Source organism: Tupaia chinensis, unplaced genomic scaffold (genome assembly GCF_000334495.1).
Source record: "Tupaia chinensis unplaced genomic scaffold, TupChi_1.0 Scaffold145685_1, whole genome shotgun sequence".
Lineage (NCBI taxonomy): Eukaryota > Metazoa > Chordata > Mammalia > Scandentia > Tupaiidae > Tupaia > Tupaia belangeri.
The window spans coordinates 4711133-4729504 of NW_006205542.1; the positions used below are offsets into that span (position 1 = coordinate 4711133).

Consider the following 18372-nt stretch of genomic DNA (forward strand, 5'->3'; position numbering starts at 1 on the left):
GAGGACATTTCATGGAAAACAGTAAGGATTTTTTTTTTTTTCTGAAAGACTATCTGCTAAATCCCTACACAGTTATAAAAGCCCTAGGTGACAGCAAACTCTGTGGACTGAATCAGTTTTCATGATTCAATAACTAAATCAAGTTAAGTCAATGAATGTAGGCAATGTACATTTTAATATCAAAGCTCAAGAAAAACTAGATAGCACCACAATTCTAATTTTATAGCTTATTCATGGATGCAATGACTATCTTATAACTCTTTTAAATTTTTAAATATAACATTTTATGTAAAATAAGTACTATGTCCTTATTATATACATTTTTGTATATTTGATTATATTGCTCAAAGGTTTAGGTAAGTTATTTTGTTTATACAAAAAATGGCCTGTTTTAATAGTGAGGAACATATATCTGTTAGGAAAATGTAAAATTAGAACTGACTAGCCTACTAATTTGTCCTATGCCTTTTCCCACAACCCTAAGAAGATCCATGACTCACATGTAGTGCCTTGATCTGTCAGTGGGACGCTAAGACCAGAATCATACTGAGCATAAACATTCACATCGTAGATAGTGCTGGGATTGAGATTGTGTAATATGTATGATGTCACTTCTCCAACAAAGACTTCCATGGGCTCATCGGATCCTTAAAGACAGTCACAAAAATACATAGAAATGTGTTATCACTAGCCTCACATTTTGCTTAAAAATTAAAGATCTTAACTTACAATCGAATGGTACTATGAACGCCCTTAATTTCCACAGCCCCTAATTTACTTGCTGTAGTATATTGGACATCCCATGGTGAATATGAAACTGGAAGCAGAAACTGAATGCTTCCCTGTCTTATTCTAAAGCATAGTAGAGTTCCCAGAAGGTAGTCGGTGTATGATCAATATCACTTCAAGGAATAAATTCTCAGCCCGACTTTGCCTGCATAGAGCTTTGGATAGAATAGATGCAACTAACACTTTTTGTTTTGTTATACGGATGATCTAAGCATTTCTGTCTCGAACGTCATTCCACATAGTTTGGTTACAAAAGACCTCAATTACCAACCCCCCCCCATTACTTTTTATGTTTTCTTTCCATTTTTCAAAAGATCTGGGGCTTCTTTTCTCTTGCTTTCTCTCCTTCACTTTTTCCTAGCTCATACTTTTCCTGGGTGCATAGAAGATCCCTAACAAATTTGGTAAAGAGAGCAATTTTTGTTCCAATTTCCCAAAGTATATAGATAGAATGCAAAAAAAAAAAAAAGAGCAAATAATTCAATCAAGGTGATATCCATTCAAATAAAAATATCAATGGAGAGTTGAAAGCAAGTCTATGTCATGAATAAACTAAAATTCATAAAATCTAGGCTCACAATGGAATAATATGTGATATAATGGGGAAACTATAGCAGTTTAAACTGATTAAATGGACATTAGTTCATGATCACAGTAACATATTAAGATGTCTAAAGACAGCAATTTCAGTATGTGCAATTTTATGGACTAGGTCAAACTTTCAATTATGAAATTTAATAAGAATAACACCTATACCTAAAGCAATAGTTGTATTTCAAACCACTGATTTAAAACATTATTTCCAGAAACATCACTTTCAGTTAGAGGGGAATGATGTAATAACCAAAGTATCAGAGAACCCAATATTAGGGGATGCAATAGAGAATGCCATTATATGCCAATGACCCTCCAAAGCCTTTCTATGGTGATAAAGGTGCTTCCTTACCCACTGGTTTGTACACAATTTTGTATCCAAGAACTGGAGAGGGTGAAGGATCCCAGGATACCCTGAATCTCGTATACCATTCATCAGAGATGTGTATGTTCTGAGGAGGAAGTAATCCAACTGAAAACAAACATTGACATGCATTACTGACCTCTTATTGGCACACAGGAAGAACACAAAAGTTTATGAGTATTGTTAGGGCAGGCCTATGAGAACGATTTAATAATAACACACACAGTCCTAGTCCAGGAAACAACCAAAAGGCACTGAAGTGTTCAATAAGCGCTTAGTAGTTTTCCAAAAGTAATTCAAGTGCTCAGGGACTGGCAATTTCCAAAACAGCTTCTGCAGGAGGAAGTAAGATTTGGAGCAGGCATACGATATGGCTCAGAGTTATAGAAAATAAAAGAGATCACAGACTATTTTTAGAATGTTATAGATAACTGGTTTTCAGAAACAGAAAGCAATGTAGATACTATCTAGTCCAACTGCCTGGTCATAAAAATAAAATATGATTTTCCCAAGAACATCCAGCTACCTCATAACTAAAACAACATTGTTTCCCTGTACCACTCTACCCTTCACCAACATGACCCACAGGAAATCTTTAAGCCTCCAGAGGCCATACCCCCAAAAGCCATGACTGATCAAATCAGTGCTAGCTAGGTAGCGTGTTAAGCAGTTGTTGTGTTATTATTCATAGCATTACACAAATAACAAATCTAGCTTGAAAAACTTTTCACAAGGAAAACTCGACATGGCTTTAGCCTTCCTGGAAAATTCAAGATCTAGTAAAGATTACACAAACACACACACACACACACACACACACACACACACTAACACTTTTCAAATATGTCACTTTCCCCAGAAAAGTACCAAAATATTCAAAAATCTATGTAAAAGTGGGGAAAAAAACTTGTTAAATTAAAATTATCTTGAGTGGTTGGATGAGTATCACGGACTCAGTCCTGTAGACAACAGTGTATCAATAAATAGAGATTCCTGACCCTCAGAGATAGAGCTGAATCAACTCTAACTCTGCTTTTCTCTCAGGAGATTTCAGATGTTACTCTCCTGAAATCTCTACGTTTGTCAAGGTCATTTAAGCACAAAAAGAGTTTGAGGCAGTGACTATAGAAAGAAGCCTGAGCTTGTTACCCGTGTAGAATTCTGTGGAATAAAGTGGGAAAAAGGAATGTCAGTACTTACCAGTAACAGAACTCAGACTTAAGCTCAGCCTTCATGTTAAATCAGTGGCTCTCACTTACACAGTACAACATCAGTGGGTCCTGGCCAGATCTCAGACCAGTCACGTTAGTTGCTCTGGGAGCAGCACTCAGGCAAGCATTTTTTTTTTTAATTCCCCAAGTGGACATGAGCTCACCAGAAAGAGAAAGAGGGGAAAAAGCAACCCTCAATGGGGCATGGTCATGCCACAATCCCTTCTCTTCTGTTTCTCCATACAGTTGGGATTTGGGACATGCACACACTCGTGACGGATCCATCTTTCACATAGTACTTGGTCATGTTGAATCTAGCTCCCTTTAGCACTAAGCTGTGGGGCCAGCCTGGCATAGGCATTTTTAAATCTCCTCAGATGATGCCAGTGAATAACCAAATTAGAGAATCTTTAAACCATAAGAAATTGCCAACAGTATGTGTTAGAAAAGTGACCTTAACATTGTTGATTCTTTTCATATTACTCAGTACAATAAAACACGTATTTTAAAATTTTATTTGTAGAAGACAATTGCTAATTGCCTTGTTTCTTTATTTATGACATAAAATTCAATCAGAAGTAAGTTTGTTATTGATACTATATTCACTTAATGGCTATAGTCTTAACAGACACCACACAAAATAAAATATTCAGAGAATATGCAATGTTTTTTTCACAAAAGGAATAAAACTATCCCAAGTAAAAGGAAAAAAATTCAAATTTTCATTTTTCTTCTATTATTGAACCTTTTAAAAAGTTAAAAACAAACCAACAAAGAAAGGAAAAAAAAAAAAACTCAGGGTCATAATTTGGTGGTTAAGGCAGTTGAATTGCAAATGGTCTACTGTGTGGTCCCAGTCCCAGACTCAGTACTTGGAAAACACACTGGGCTTGTGTGTGTGCCAAAAGTCTGAAAGGAGGGAGAATTGAGGAACAGAGATTGCAGTGGGTCCATTCCCCATGGAGGCCACTTTCTCTCTCTTTCTCTCTCTCTTTCTAGCACAACCTCTGGCAATTAAAAACCTATAAAAGAAAAAATGTTTTAAATACAAAAGAAAAAGTTAAAGAACAAATTCTGTTCTCATGTCAACATTTTGACAAAATTCAATGTCTAGTATAAATGTTAATGAAATATTAAAGTAGTACTAGACATGCCCTGGTGTGGACCAGGACATGGTGTAATGGCTATGTCGCTGGACTCCCATGTAGTCGACTGCAGTTCAAGTTTTGGACTCAGTGGCTTAAACTCATGCCAGGCGCGTGTGTGTACGTGCCCAAGATCCCGAGAGGAGAATGGAGGAGAAGGGATTGTGGCGTGGCCAACCCCCCCCGGGAGGTGGGGGTGATTTCTTGCTTTCTGTCTCTGTCTGTCTCTGTCTTTCTGGCGAGCACACATGCCCTATAGCAAAAACTTCTCAAAAGAAAGAAAGAAAGAAAGAAAGAAAGAAAGAAAGAAAGAAAGAAAGAAAGAAAGAAAGAAAGGCAGGCACTGGTAAAGGCAAATTTTTAAAGTACAAATGCTGTAAGACACTTACCAGTTTTTCCATTTCCTGTGAGATGGCCACCATCTCCATCTTCATAAACAGCAATAACAGTGATTTTATACGGAGTATCAGACTGCAAGGGCTGAAGTACTACATTGTTTCTTCTGCCTGGTACTGTGGTCTACAAGGGAAATTCAATTACAGATTTATTATCAGCTAGAGCACTTCTAGCTCCAACACAATAAATACTGCCTTTTTTTTTTTTTTTTTTTTTTTTTTTTTGATTTTGCCATATAGCATGTACACTCCCCAGTGAGACAGAGAGAAACAGAGAGGAAAAGTGTGAGAAATCACCCCTTGGGGGGAGGGGGTCGGCCACACCACAATCCCTTCTCAGGATTTTGGGCAAGCACAAACCCTTATCCAGTGTGATTTTCAAGCCACCAGTCTGGGACTTGAACCATGGTCAGCCATGTGGGAATCTGGCACCTTAATCACCACACCACCTGCTGGGCCCAAGATAATATTGTTCTATATAGTCCCATTAACAAAAATGGTTGAGTCACATTTCTTTTTGCTACACACAGTCATGGCAAAACAGTCTACACTGCCTCTGTACAGCATGGGAGAATGGTTTTCGAGTCAGACAGATCTTGGTTTAAATCTCAGACCTGCCACTTAGCTGTCTGACTTAGTATCTCTGACCGAAACGATGAGGATCAGAGGCAATTACACACACAAAACCTCAGAGCACACTACTGAGTATTGGGCATTCGGGAGTAAGCGCATCTCCTTCGGCTCTCATTACACATGACGTTCTCATGTACTCAACAAACACGCACCGAGGGCCCACTGTGAGCCATGCACATTATTAACTGCTGGGAATCACAAAACCATGGCCCACCACAGGGGTCTAGTCAGCAGAAAACTGGACAGTACATTCGTGCTTAACTGGTACTCATAGATGAAAAAGATAAAAAGAGAACATGAAAAATATATTCAGCTACCTCCTCAAAGAGGAAATGAGCAGGACATCCCCCAGTCTCTCCTCCAACCCTTCACTTTGTTTCCATAAACCATGACAATCAGTTATCCAAGAGATTCTAGCCTGAAGCCCCAAATTACAAATAGCAAATTGATAGAAGAAATTACATTTTAAATGTTCTCAGAAAGTAAAGGGAAATTGCACATCTATATACGGCAGGCTGAACAAACACTGACCATGAACACCTCTGCTTTGCAGACTAACTGTGGCAAAACCGCCAACTCACTTTGGTCAGAAATTCTAAGTGGCAGTTACATGTGTTTCTTATCCATTAAAATGGGGACTTCAATTAAAACATACTATATCGAGTTCATGTAGATGAAATATTTCATCACATGTGATTTATGAAGGGAAAATGATCAAAGATGCATGTGGTTAAAAGGTTGCAAAACACAGACCAAACTCATTTTCTGTAACAGTCAACATTTTGTGTAATCCGCAAGCTTGTCACAGCAATTAATCACTAAACTTCAAATAAAGCGGTCAGTGTGCCTGTCCGTAAGAAATAGGCATGCATAGTGAGAGCATGGAGAAGCTACAAGAAGCTTGAATCTGGCCTGGAGAGACAAGTATGACACTCAAATAGTGTGACCCTAAGAGGAGAGGATGCAAACAGCCACTCCTCACTAATGACCTACCACTAATGCTGGGAGTCCCCTTTCAGTCTTTGTCTCATTCATGTAGTTGATTTGTGTCCACTACATGAAGTGTCCGTAATTATGCAAGACTACATAAGTTGTTTATAAATTTGTACTCTATTGTGTACCCATAGTAGTATTAAGAATAAATAAAAACAATTAGGCCAGATTGATGTTATTGTGCTATGGTGTATCTTGTCACTTTCCAACACTTCCCTAATGTACACTTTTTCTATGGATAGAATTATGTTATCAAGCATGGCGTTGCCTGATATCTATTGACAAATACTGTATGGTGTCATAACACACCATAAGACATCTGCCTTTAAACTCCGCTCTTGTCAATTAATTCATTCAATGACCTCGTCCTAGGATAGAACTCAGCTGTAAAATGAGAAATGCCTGTATTCTAAAACTAAAGTATGTGACAAAATACTAAATTTAAAGGAAAGAGAGATGAATCAGCATTAGACTATCTAATAGGGAACTTGTAGAATAATCAGATATAAAGAAAGGGTAGAATTTGGATAGTCATATTATCAGAACATTAACTTAGATATTCCCAGTATCATAGAGGTACCATATTTCACTAGATTTCGTTCCTACGGTGAAGTCAGGTGGAAATACACAAGTAAGGGCGAGCCATGCAGCACAGCAGCTAAGCACTGTGTGGTAGAAGCTGATCACAGGTGACCAAGTACGCCTCGAGTCTTGAAAAATGGTGACTTGAAAAATACACCAGGTGCATATATGTGCCCCAAATTTTGATGAGATAGAGAGATGAAAGGGAAAATATTTGGCATGACCATGACACCCTGTGGAGTTGCCCACCCCCCAACCTTCCTCGCAAGTATACATGCCTTTTGGCAATTAAAAAAAAAAAAATAAAAGGATATGGGTGATCATAAGGTAAAACCATTTTTCAACATTTAGAATAAAAACATGCCCAAAGGCACATTTGGGCATGGGAGACCAGACTAGGCATATTTGGGTGGTCCCAATAACTGTCAGAGAAAGTCATGTAAAATGTAAATCAAGACCTAACTCTAACCACAGCATACTGTACTTCTTTCTAAATAAGAAGTACAACTTCATCTTCCAATCAGCAGAGACTACAAAATGTGTCAGTAAATGAGTCTAGACTTACATATTCATCAATTGGATCACCAACGGTGGAAGAATAAATGATTCTGTATTGGTGAACTGGCCCATCAGCATGATCCCAGGCTACAGAGAGACTATTGGTTGTCTCCCCAAAGACTCTCAGATTTCTGGGTCCACTTCGTGGTACTAAATAAATAAAATAAAGTAGAGTTTGTTTCCTGCCTGCAGGTATCTGGGTAATACCCAGATCAAATCAAGAAAGTTGCTTGCTGATATTTTCCCATTCACTCTGGTGTTTACTCCCTTATGATAAATACACATCTTCTATGGTTTTAATGTGAAATCATACATACTATAAAGTGCTACATTTCAGAGCTACAGTTACATGCTGAACTTTTAGTGACATAGAGCTAGGTTTGAGCCCAAATATACGGGCTGGGAAATAAATAATTTAAACCACCACAACCATCTCTGTTTAATGAAGCAAAAGTCAAGCTCTCACACTTCCAAAAATCCCATTTAGTAAGGAGATCCACAGGACAAAAGAAGGGAGGGAAAGCTCTCCTTTACTTAGGTCCCAGATGAGAAAAGGGCTGACTGATGTTGACTCTGCACAGGGGACAGTCACGGACCCAAAGAATGTGAATGGGAGAGCCCAGGCAGACTCGCATGCAGAGACCCCCACCACCTTTGTGACAGGAGAAAGTTCTCAATGCCCCCCATTCATCACCTGCCTCCTACTCTTCACTCATTCAGAGAAGCCCTTCTAGCTACAAGGGAATGGGGTGGAGAAAGGATTTCCGCCTCACGAGTTCGGCCTTGTCCGGGGCTGGGATCCCCCTCTCCATCTGAGTAAAGAGCCGCAATGTTCACAGAATACAGAGTGTCGGGAATCAGCCGCTCCAGGTGCACTGTGCGCGAATTTCCTGGTACCACGATCTGCAAGGCAAGAAAATGCCAAATTCTGTCTGACAATGACCCATATGATTATGAAGTCTTTGGTCAGAATGATAAGATTTATAATAAAAGACTGAGCCAAAAGTCATCAAAAGTCAGTTGTAGATCCCATAAGATCTAACCAGGCCACAAACACTAGAAGCAATGTATTCTTAGACATTTCCTTTCCAAAAATATTCCTTGACTCCTGATAGTTTTAATTATCTCCCATCTTTATTTAATATAAATATTCCCACATACAACATCCTTGTATTTACTCAGAGAACATCCTCAATATTAGATACACATAAGAGAAGGGACTCCCACACTAGTGGGTAGAGATTTTGTGTAAAATTAGAGAGTGACCCCATGCCGTGGGTGAGGGTAAAACTGTCTAAATATGTCCTACTATACACAGAAACATGAAAATCAATATTCTGACAAAATACAGTATTATATATCATTTGTTTGTCTTTGGTCATCATTATTTTTGCAAACACGTATAAATTAAATTAGTCTTTAATTTTACTTTCCCTTAGATGTTTTGATACTATTATTCAATGTAGTAATCTCTGATTTTTAAATGATAATCTACTTACAAAACTGAATAGTCTTATAAATTAAACACAGATTGGATGGTTTATAAAAGTCACTGAAAGAAAACTTTAAAATATTTTCATAAGAAAGACATCTGTCCTCTACAACCCAAGTCCATATTGACAAGATCTAGCAATTATTTACATTTGTTATTGGAGTTTTTAATCCAATAGCTAATTGGCATTTTCACCAAAATCTTTTTTTCTAACTAACCCAATAATTAATACACCTCCCTTAACTTATCAAAAACAATCATGTAAGTATTACATACTGGCATGTCTGTGGTGGTGTTCTCACAGGCTACCAAATGTGACGCCAGCATGTGACTACATTCAAGAAAGGTATTTTCCATGAAAGGCAATGACGCACCAAAAACTGGCTGGTCATTCCCAGCCAGCAGCCATAGCAGGAGGTGTAACGGAATCCACGAAGAGGACAAAGTTACTTACGGATTCTGAGGGTCTTGTGCCAGCCACCGGAGAGTAGACAATGCGGTACTGCAGCACAGGCCCAGGCGCAGGGTCCCAGCGCACATCGAGGCTGTTGGGCGTAGGATTGTACACCTGGATATTCCTCGCCAGTCCTCTCACCACTGAGAAAATGAAAGCCAATGTCTAGTCTCAAGTCTGTGTGTCCACGTCAAGCTTTTATCACTTTTCCACAACTTACATTGTATCATAGGATCGAATAGTCTCTTTACATTTCGGGTGACCTACACACAAAAGCAGATTAAACTCTCCAAATCTGAATTTAGTCAGTGATCCAACTATGACCTTTGTCTGTGTGTCTATATGGAAGCCACACTGTTTTCAATGAAAAGCAAGCTAATCAAAGTGGCAGAACAGGACTGACCATAACGGGACATGGGACAAGGGAAAACAAACAGGAAAGGAACTTCAGTTTCCAACATGGGTAATGGAGAGAGAGGAGAAGAAGAATTTCTTAGTTTGCCTTCTAAATACGACCTGACAACAGCTAAGAAGCCTGTCAAATTCAGTCAGCTAGTTTTAATCATTCATTCTTTCATTAATTCCTTCTTCATTCAACAAATAATTACCAAATGCCTTCTGTGATTAAGAGGAAAGACAAGACGGAGAATTAAGATTCAGAGGGCCACTGCACGGCACAGCAGTAAGACACTGTTCCGAGATGCCGGGTCCATAGGGAAGAGCTCGTGTTCAGCTCTGCAATCAACCTGTTCATGCCACGTATAATATCCGTGCTGGCTAAGACTGGGAGGTGGGAGGGGGTTGCTTTCTGAAACCTTACTGAGGGTACTTATCTTCCTCTCTCTCTCTCTTTCATGAAAGAACTAAAATGAATTTTGAATAAAAAATTTTAAAGATACTCTCAGTTCTCATTTAACTTCCCCAATAGGCACTTGAATAAAATAGACTATAAATAAAAACTTTTAAAGATACACTCATTTCTCACCTAACTTCCCCAACAGGGACTTGCCTCAACCAATTAAGTCCATGTATTAACCTGAACTCCAGTTTACCCAATAACATCATCTTTCTAGATCACTAATGTTTTACCAAAATAAGTCACCCATGCTTACTTCCTTTCAGCCATCAGTAAGTGTGTGTGTGTTTGTGTGTGTGTACACATGTATACATCTGTGTAGACAGATTTATTGATTGATTTTATGCCGAAGGGCATGTATACACAGGCAGGAGAGAAAGCACGTGCAATCTCCAACAGAATCCAGTCATGGCATCATCTTTTTTCCTACAATTCTTTCCATCAGGTCCTGGCCACATGTACCAGCATGATTTTCTTAAGTCACCAGACTGGCATCAAACTGGTAAGCCATGTGAGATCTGGCTTCAATGCCACATCTAACCACTACACTTTACAGTCAGCCCAGGATGTATGTTTTCAATGCCAAAGAAATATTTATAAGTATGCATGAAACCCTTTAAGCAATACTACAAGAATAGTAAAACCACTATAAATGGGTTTCCCAAGATATTAATAAGAAATAAAAGTGGGACCAGCAGTTAGCATAATGGCTATGTTGCTAAACTCCCATGTGGCCATCTTGCAGTTCAAGTCCCAGACCCAGTAGCTTAAAGTCACGCTGGGTGTGTGTGTGCGTACCCAAGATTCCGAGAGGAGAATGGAGGAGAAGGGATTGTGGCATAGCCATCCTCCCTGGGGGGTGATTTCTCACTTTCTATCTCTCTGTCTCTGTCTTTCTGGTGAGCGCATGTGCCATATAGCCAAAACCTTCCCCCAAAAAAGAAAGAAAAGCACACATATTTCTAATGCCAAAAAGCACTTTATCAGCAAACCAGAAAAATGCTCAATCAAGTAATGTGATAGTTAAATAAGTCACAGTAAGAATTCCAATTTGCAAAACAGTTCCAAATAAAGTCACATAACACGAAGCAATAAATCTTTGTCAGTAAAGAGATTACCTGAAGTAGTATACTAATATATATATACTTCATAAATCTTTTTCTTTTTTTCTGGAAAGGTTTTTCTGCTATAGGGCACGTGCGCTCACCAGACAGACAGAGAGAGATATAGAGACAGAAAGCGAGAAATCACCCCGCAGGGGGGATAGGCACACAGCAATCCCTTCTCTTCCATTCTCCTCTCGGGATCTTGGGCACGCACGCACACGTGCCCGGCGTGAGATTTAAGCCACCAGGTCCAGGATGCGAACCGCGGTCGACTACGTGGGAGTCCAGCGACATAGCCATTACCCTAACTGCTGGTTCCCTATACTTCATAAATCTTGAAATGACTATTTCCAAAGAAGAAAGCCATTATAAAATTTTAATAGCTGGTAATGTTTGGGAGGTGAAATATGAGTGATTTTTATGTTTTTAGTTCTATCATTCTGAATTTTCCTTATTTTCTTTAATGAACCTATATGACCTTTATAATGAAAAGAAAAAATTATAATAAAAAATTTATTTCTGTGCTGTTTTACTTACATGTCCTTCCAGTGTCTGATGTGCGCCCCCCATCACCTTCAGCGTAAGCAGGAACTACTGTAACAGTGTACGAGGTATCTGGTTGCAGATTCCTAAGAATGGCATAATTGGTATTTCCAGGAATTGGTACCTAAAGGATTAAATAAACATAAAGCATTTCACTTGAAAATTCATAAAATAAGTAATAGTTCAAACAATGTAATACTAACTCAAAACCAAGTCAAGGAGCCTGTTTTATAATATTGAGATATAATGATTTGCCCCTACATGAACTTTCAGGAGAGGTTATGAAGACTTCTCCATGCCTCTGTATTCTCCTGATGTACTGTCTTTGGGAACACTTTCCCCAGCTGCAATCTTGCAACACCCTCACTAGCCAAACTAAAAGGCACCAACTATTTACTCTCTGTCAAGTCCTATTAAATAAATATGAACTTCTCTGGCTCTAAAGCAAATTGGCTAATTCTTTTGGTTCCACTTTTAAATCACTTAGCCACCGTTTAAACAAACTAGCATTTTTCACTGTGGGAAATAATTACCATTTCCTCTGGACCACCTGCTGTTGGGGCATAGAAGAGCTTATACTGACGAGGATTTCCTTCTGCATGGTCCCAGCGAACATTCAAGGTGCTGGTGGACGGGTCATACGCTCTGAGGTTCTTTACAGTGTTCAGGGGTTCTGAAATGCGCGGAAATCACATCATAGTGTGGAGTTAACACCAGAGCACACATGGAAAAAAGATCTATGAATGTCTCCCTGGCACCCTAGAACCCAGTAGGCACCAACAATATTTGTTGAAATAGTGAAAACAATAACAAAAATCTGCCAACCTGGTGCAAATGTCTCATTTATCCACAGGACAATTGGGCAATAGAACACTGTTTATCCTAGAAAGCAAACTTCTCTCTCCACAAATACAAGAAGACTTCAAAAAGTTCGTGGAAACACACCATTAAAGAATGAGTGCATTTCAGTGAAAAAAAAAATTGAACATTCACACACCATGTTTTTCATAATACACTCCATGAACTTTTTGAAGAGGTCCTCATAGAAAATTAATTCCAAGCAAGGTTGTTAAAAGCAGTATCATTTTTAAAACAAATATCTAAAGATTTGTAAAATGGTATCACTCCACTGTTTCTGGATAAAGATGTGATACTATTCCAAGAGCAGTCATTAAAGAAGCTACAGGAACTGTGGGTTCACTTACTCGTCTTGCCTCTTCCCGTCATGCGACCGCCTTCGCCGTCGGGATACAGGGAGGACACAGTGATGGTGTAATGAGTGTCGGGCTTCAGTTTCTGCAGGAGCACACTGTTCTGCCGCCCTCCTATAGTGGTCTTGAGTGAAACAATCTTGGTAAGCATTAGTCTTATTTTCGCCATTTCACTAACTGTGAGGAAAAGTTCTTTCTACAGAGAGCTCTTTGAGATCCTTGCCAAGTTTTAGAACCATGTACCGCAGTGAAGACTTAAAGTATATCTATGGCATAATGTTAAATGTAAAATATGCACCTCAAATCACGGCAAGGATTTCAAGCTTTAAACTGATGACCTCAAAAGGATATTTCAACCAGCAAGCCATCAGCAGAATAAAATTTCTTCCAAAACACACTGCTTAGGACTCCTTTGAAAACAGGCATTCATCATGAGTGAGCTACAGAGAGACTTGAAGATAGCAGAGAGTTGCATAATGTGAGAGCCTCCACACCATTCACTGTTATTCTTACTGTCTTACAGATGTTTTCTATTTGCTTTAGAAACCCATTAAGATGATTCAGTAAAGGATCTGAAGCTCCCAGCGTTTTCCCCAAACACTGCCACTCTGACAGCATTCGCGGTGTAAACTACATGACCGGCCTCTTTTGCCAGGCCACACTCAGGCAGGGGTTCCTAGCCGTCTCCATGATACCAGCCTTGTGGTAAGAAGCCTTTCAATTTCCTCCAATTAGGAAGGTAGAAGTTTTTTATTCATTGCTTAAGGCCATCTAGCTATCTTGTTGAAAGAAAATTTGTACAATTTGTTAACAGTCTACCGAATTCAGATGTTTACGCCATACTAATTAAAATCGTATGAAAATGGCACGCTGCCCACACCGAGTACACTAGTACTGACCAGATGTTTCCAACTTAGCACCCATCCCCTCAGAGTCTGACTGCCAGAGAAAACCTCAGTGAATGACTGTAGTTATCCTCCATACGAGCAAATTAAACCACACTGACTAATTATAATAAATGTAATATTTGAGGTTCTGAGAGCAAAGTACTAATATCAGTATAATACATTCTTATGCAAATCTTATCCATAGCAAATCTGAAAGCATAAACTTAGGCAAACTAGGCTTATGAGTAAAAGGAGGGGTGTCAGGACAGCTAGCACTACGGTGGTTAAGGAGGCTGGATCCCACACGGCTGGCTACATGGTTTGAGTGCTGGACCCAGCAGCTTGGAAAACATGCTGGGCACATGTGAATGAATGCCCAAAATCCCAAGAGGAGAATGGAGGACAAGGACTTGCAGCCTGGTCATCCTCAGCCCAAGGAGGTGCTTTCTCTTTCTTTCTCCCTTCCTTCCTTCCTTTCCTTCCTTCCTCTTCTCTTCTCTTCTCTTCTCTTCTCTTCTCTTCTCTCTCTCTCTCTCTCTCTCTCTCTCTCTCTCTCTCTCTCTCTCCAGTGAGCATATACACCCTATAGCAAATTAAATCTCCAAAATAATTATGACATAGTGATTCATTACTTAGATTATTGCAGGGACTAGTATTAAAATGAGAATACTCTTAAGAATAGTAAGACTTAAAGGATTTAATATTTTCTATGAGATAAGTTTATGAGACTCTTTCTAATGATAGCAAATAGTGGAGGGACAGCAAAAGAGACCCATGAGAAGCAGTGGAAGCATCACCACCACCAAGAAGAAAGTGCTAAAGACATGCTTTGCCTGCTTTATAGTTTTATCAAAATCTTCCTTGGCACAGAAAACAAAGAAGTTCTATTTCTGAAATTAAAATATTATTCCATCTCTGGCCAGCCCATGGCTTGGTGGTTAAGGCAGCTAGATTCCATATGGCTAACACCAAGTTTCAGACTGGGTGGCTTGAAAAACATGCCAGGTGCATGTGAGTGTCACAGTCTCAAAAGGAGATAGACTTGGAGGAGAAAGGATTATGGCACGACTATATCCCTCTGAGGGGAAGGGGTTCCTCCATCTCCTTCTCTCATCTCTAGAGAGCACATATAACTTCTGCAAATTAATTTTTTGAAGAGGTTTTTTTTACTATAGGGTATGTGTGCTCACCAGAAAGACAGAGAGACATAAAGTGAGAAATTACCCTCCTAGAGGGGATGGCCATGCTATAATCCCTTCTCCTCCATTCTCCTCTCAGGATCTTTGGCACGCATACACACGTGCCCAGCGTGAGTCTAAGCCACCAGGTCTGGGACTCAAACTGCAGTCAACTACATGGGAGTCCAGTAACATAGCCATTAAGCCATCTGCTGGTCCCTGGGAAATTAAATTTTAAGAACAGTTTAAAAAGTAAAAAATTATTTAAAAAATATTAGTCCATCTTATTTTTTTCTCATTTTTATATAAAATTTAACTGAGTACAGCTGATATTTAGTTTTTTATTGATAATCTATTTAACTATAACAGACAAACTCTCAGTCTTAATGCATCATATTTCCTAAGACTGTAACTATGGAAACCTTAGAAAACCAGCCCTAGTAGTTTCTAAGAAAAAAGGAGATGCACTGAGGCACATGCTTGATGCTTGGAAGCTACCATGAAGAGCAGCTCCCCTGTGTCCTGAGCATATCCGGCAAGGCTCCATGACAGCGTCTGGTGGAATGTCAGTCAAGGAGTTCAGCAACTCTATCTAATACCATAAGTCCTGCATCCTTTAAAAAAGTATGACTAAATATTGATGGTAAACAGTTTGAAGAGTAAAAGGTGGAATTTACCCAAGTTATAGACTCAGAATCCAGTTTCAAAAGAATTTTCTCAAGAGTCTTTACCAAACACAGTCATCAGATAACTGCTAAATGTGACAAAAAATATCTCTGTGAAGGATGCTCTGGTGCATCCACTAGATTTTCCTCTGCTAAGTTCACCAGATACTAAACTTTCTGTTACATCTTTGTTTAATCTTTGCATAGTTTACTATAATGTGCATTTTATCTGTAAAGCAATAAAGCCTAAAACAAAAAATAAATATGAAAAATACATATATAAAAAAAAAACTAATTACCGTTTGTTCATTGCCCTCGCCTGATGAAGGCTGGTAAGTAATTCTGTATTTCTGCACACGACCACTAGCAGGATCCCACTTAACAGTCAAACTGTTAGATGTTGCATTGTACACCTGCAGGTTTCGTGGGCCACTTTTTGGAGCTGAAAGATTGTTGAAAAACAGTAAGTACAGTAAGTACACAGAACGATGCCTCATGCCTTTTCCCAAAATACATTAAGTCAAAAAAAAAAAAAAAAAACTACTAGAGAACAGTGTATTGGATTCAGAATAAAATTGACTAATTGACCCCATAATAAATATGACCACTTAATCCTAAATGATTCTTTGGTGTGAACTCAATGTTTGTGACCCCCAAAAGATAAGTGTTGAAGCTCAAACCTCTAATATGGTGATATTTAGAGACACAACCCTACAGTAAGATGCAGTCATGGCATGGAGTCCCCACTATGAGATTTATCTCCATTAGAGGAGAAATGAACAAGCTCATTCTTTCTCAGCCACGTGATGACCCAGTGAGAAGGAAACTGTCTATAAGCCAGAAAAGACAGCCCTCGCTAGAAACTGAATCATCTAACACCTTGACTTTGGACTTTACAGTCTCTAGAATTAAGAGGATACAAATTTCTGTTGCTTTAGTCATCCAATCTGATATTTTGTTATAGTAACCCAAACTGACTAATACACTCCTCAACAAGTAGTAGCAAAGCCAAGTCTTCTAAGAAATGTCTATTTAAAAGAGGTCCCAACCAATATCCTACAATTTAAAAGCAGAAGATGCACTCATAATGTATTTTATTGTATTCTTCATTCATTTATTAATTCGTTTACTCATTTATTAATTGTTCTTTCAAAAATTCATCAAATTGAATTCTTACCTTGTGTTGTTGCGGGTATCAAACGCACTGAAAGAAAAAAAAAAAACGGGGAAACTATTAATGTGGCTGTAGCTCTATTTTATAAACATCAACTTTAAGGGACCAGAAGTTGGTGTAATGGCTATGTCGCTGGACTCCCATGTAGTCGACAACGGTTCGAGTCCCGGACCCAGTGGTTTAAACACACGCTGGGCGCGTGTGTGTGCGTGCCCAAGATCCCAAGAGGAGAATGGAGGAGAGGGGATTGCAGTGTGGACATCCCCCCTGGGGGGTGATTTCTCACTTTCTGTCTCTCCGTCTCTCTCTGTCTTTATGGCGAGCACACACATCCTCCAGCAGAAAAAAAAATAAATAACTCTCAAAAAAAATCAACTTTAGGGACGGGCAGTTAGCGTAATGGCTATGTCACTGGACTCCCACATAGTCGACCGCGGTTCTCGTCCCGGACCCGGGGGCTTAAAACTCACACCGGGCATGTGTGCGTGCGTGCCCAAGATCCCAAGAGGAGAATGGAGGAGAGGGGATTGCAGTGTGGACATCCCCCCTGGGGGGTGATTTCTCACTTTCTGTCTCTCTGTCTCTCTCTGTCTGTCTGGCGAGCTCACGCACCGCACCCTATGGCAAAAACCTCTCCAAAAAAAAAAAAAATCAACTTTAAAATATCAGTGTCCTATTTGAAATCTGAACACTTACGTGTGCGCTCACTGCCACTCAGGTCATCGCTCTCTGACTCGTCAGGATAGATGGCGGTAACAGATACTTCATAGAGAGTGTTAGGATTCAGGTTTTCAAACACCAGAGTATTTTCATCTCCATTTACAATGGTCTTGGAGAAAGAGGACAGAAACATAGCCACACAAAAGTCAGTCTCCATTTTATATCACATACACTCAATGGTAATTTGTTGACATCATTTAGTCAGATGTTTCCCTTATTGTGATGCATTCCCTGAGCGCAAATGTCATTAGTAGAAAATGATGTTTATCTGGTAACAAAAGTAATGCATATTTCAAACAAGCTTATCTAATAAAATGGAACACAAAAAAGAAAGGAAGTGAGGGGGGCAGAGAGAGAAAGGAAAACTACCTCCATCTTATCTGAGCTTCCGAAAGGTGCCCAGGTTATCCTGTAGAGAGACACATCGGAAGCTCCATGGTCCCAGGTTCCTCTGAAGCTCTCTGGTGTGACTTCAGTAATCCTTAGGTTTGTCGGGGCTGGCACAGGTCCTGTCATGAGATAAAGCAGGAATAATTTTTAAATGTAAACTGTAAACAATTTAATATAATAAAATTGCTTTATTTTATCTTAATGGACATGGAAAAACTGATTAAATACTTTGCTTAGAACCAAATATTTTAGCAGTTCATTATCTGTGGATGACGATGTGTATAGTAATATCTTTGAATGGATACTAATATATAGCGTATTCATGCTGGGAAAATTCATTTTGTATGCAATAAAGGTATATATGCTGCTATATTTTGATTGAATGTAAAAAAGGAGAAAATTAAAACAATAATAATACATTAAAAATAAAAA

General features: G+C 39.1%; 1 protein-coding gene across 1 annotated transcript in view; it reads right to left on the minus strand.

The window, feature by feature from the left end:
* COL12A1 (collagen type XII alpha 1 chain) overlaps window positions 1-18372 on the minus strand; it is a 136094-nt gene that overhangs the window by 45599 nt on the left and 72123 nt on the right. The window contains exons 28-40 of the mRNA XM_027768180.1: window positions 17920-18059; window positions 17527-17659; window positions 16834-16860; window positions 15956-16098; window positions 12921-13050; window positions 12249-12388; window positions 11710-11839; window positions 9211-9353; window positions 8038-8167; window positions 7272-7414; window positions 4493-4622; window positions 1736-1855; window positions 501-647 (exon numbers count right to left, since the gene is read on the minus strand). Of these exons, the coding sequence (XP_027623981.1) occupies window positions 501-647; window positions 1736-1855; window positions 4493-4622; window positions 7272-7414; window positions 8038-8167; window positions 9211-9353; window positions 11710-11839; window positions 12249-12388; window positions 12921-13050; window positions 15956-16098; window positions 16834-16860; window positions 17527-17659; window positions 17920-18059 (1656 nt within the window). The remainder of the gene's footprint in view (window positions 1-500; window positions 648-1735; window positions 1856-4492; window positions 4623-7271; window positions 7415-8037; window positions 8168-9210; window positions 9354-11709; window positions 11840-12248; window positions 12389-12920; window positions 13051-15955; window positions 16099-16833; window positions 16861-17526; window positions 17660-17919; window positions 18060-18372) is intronic.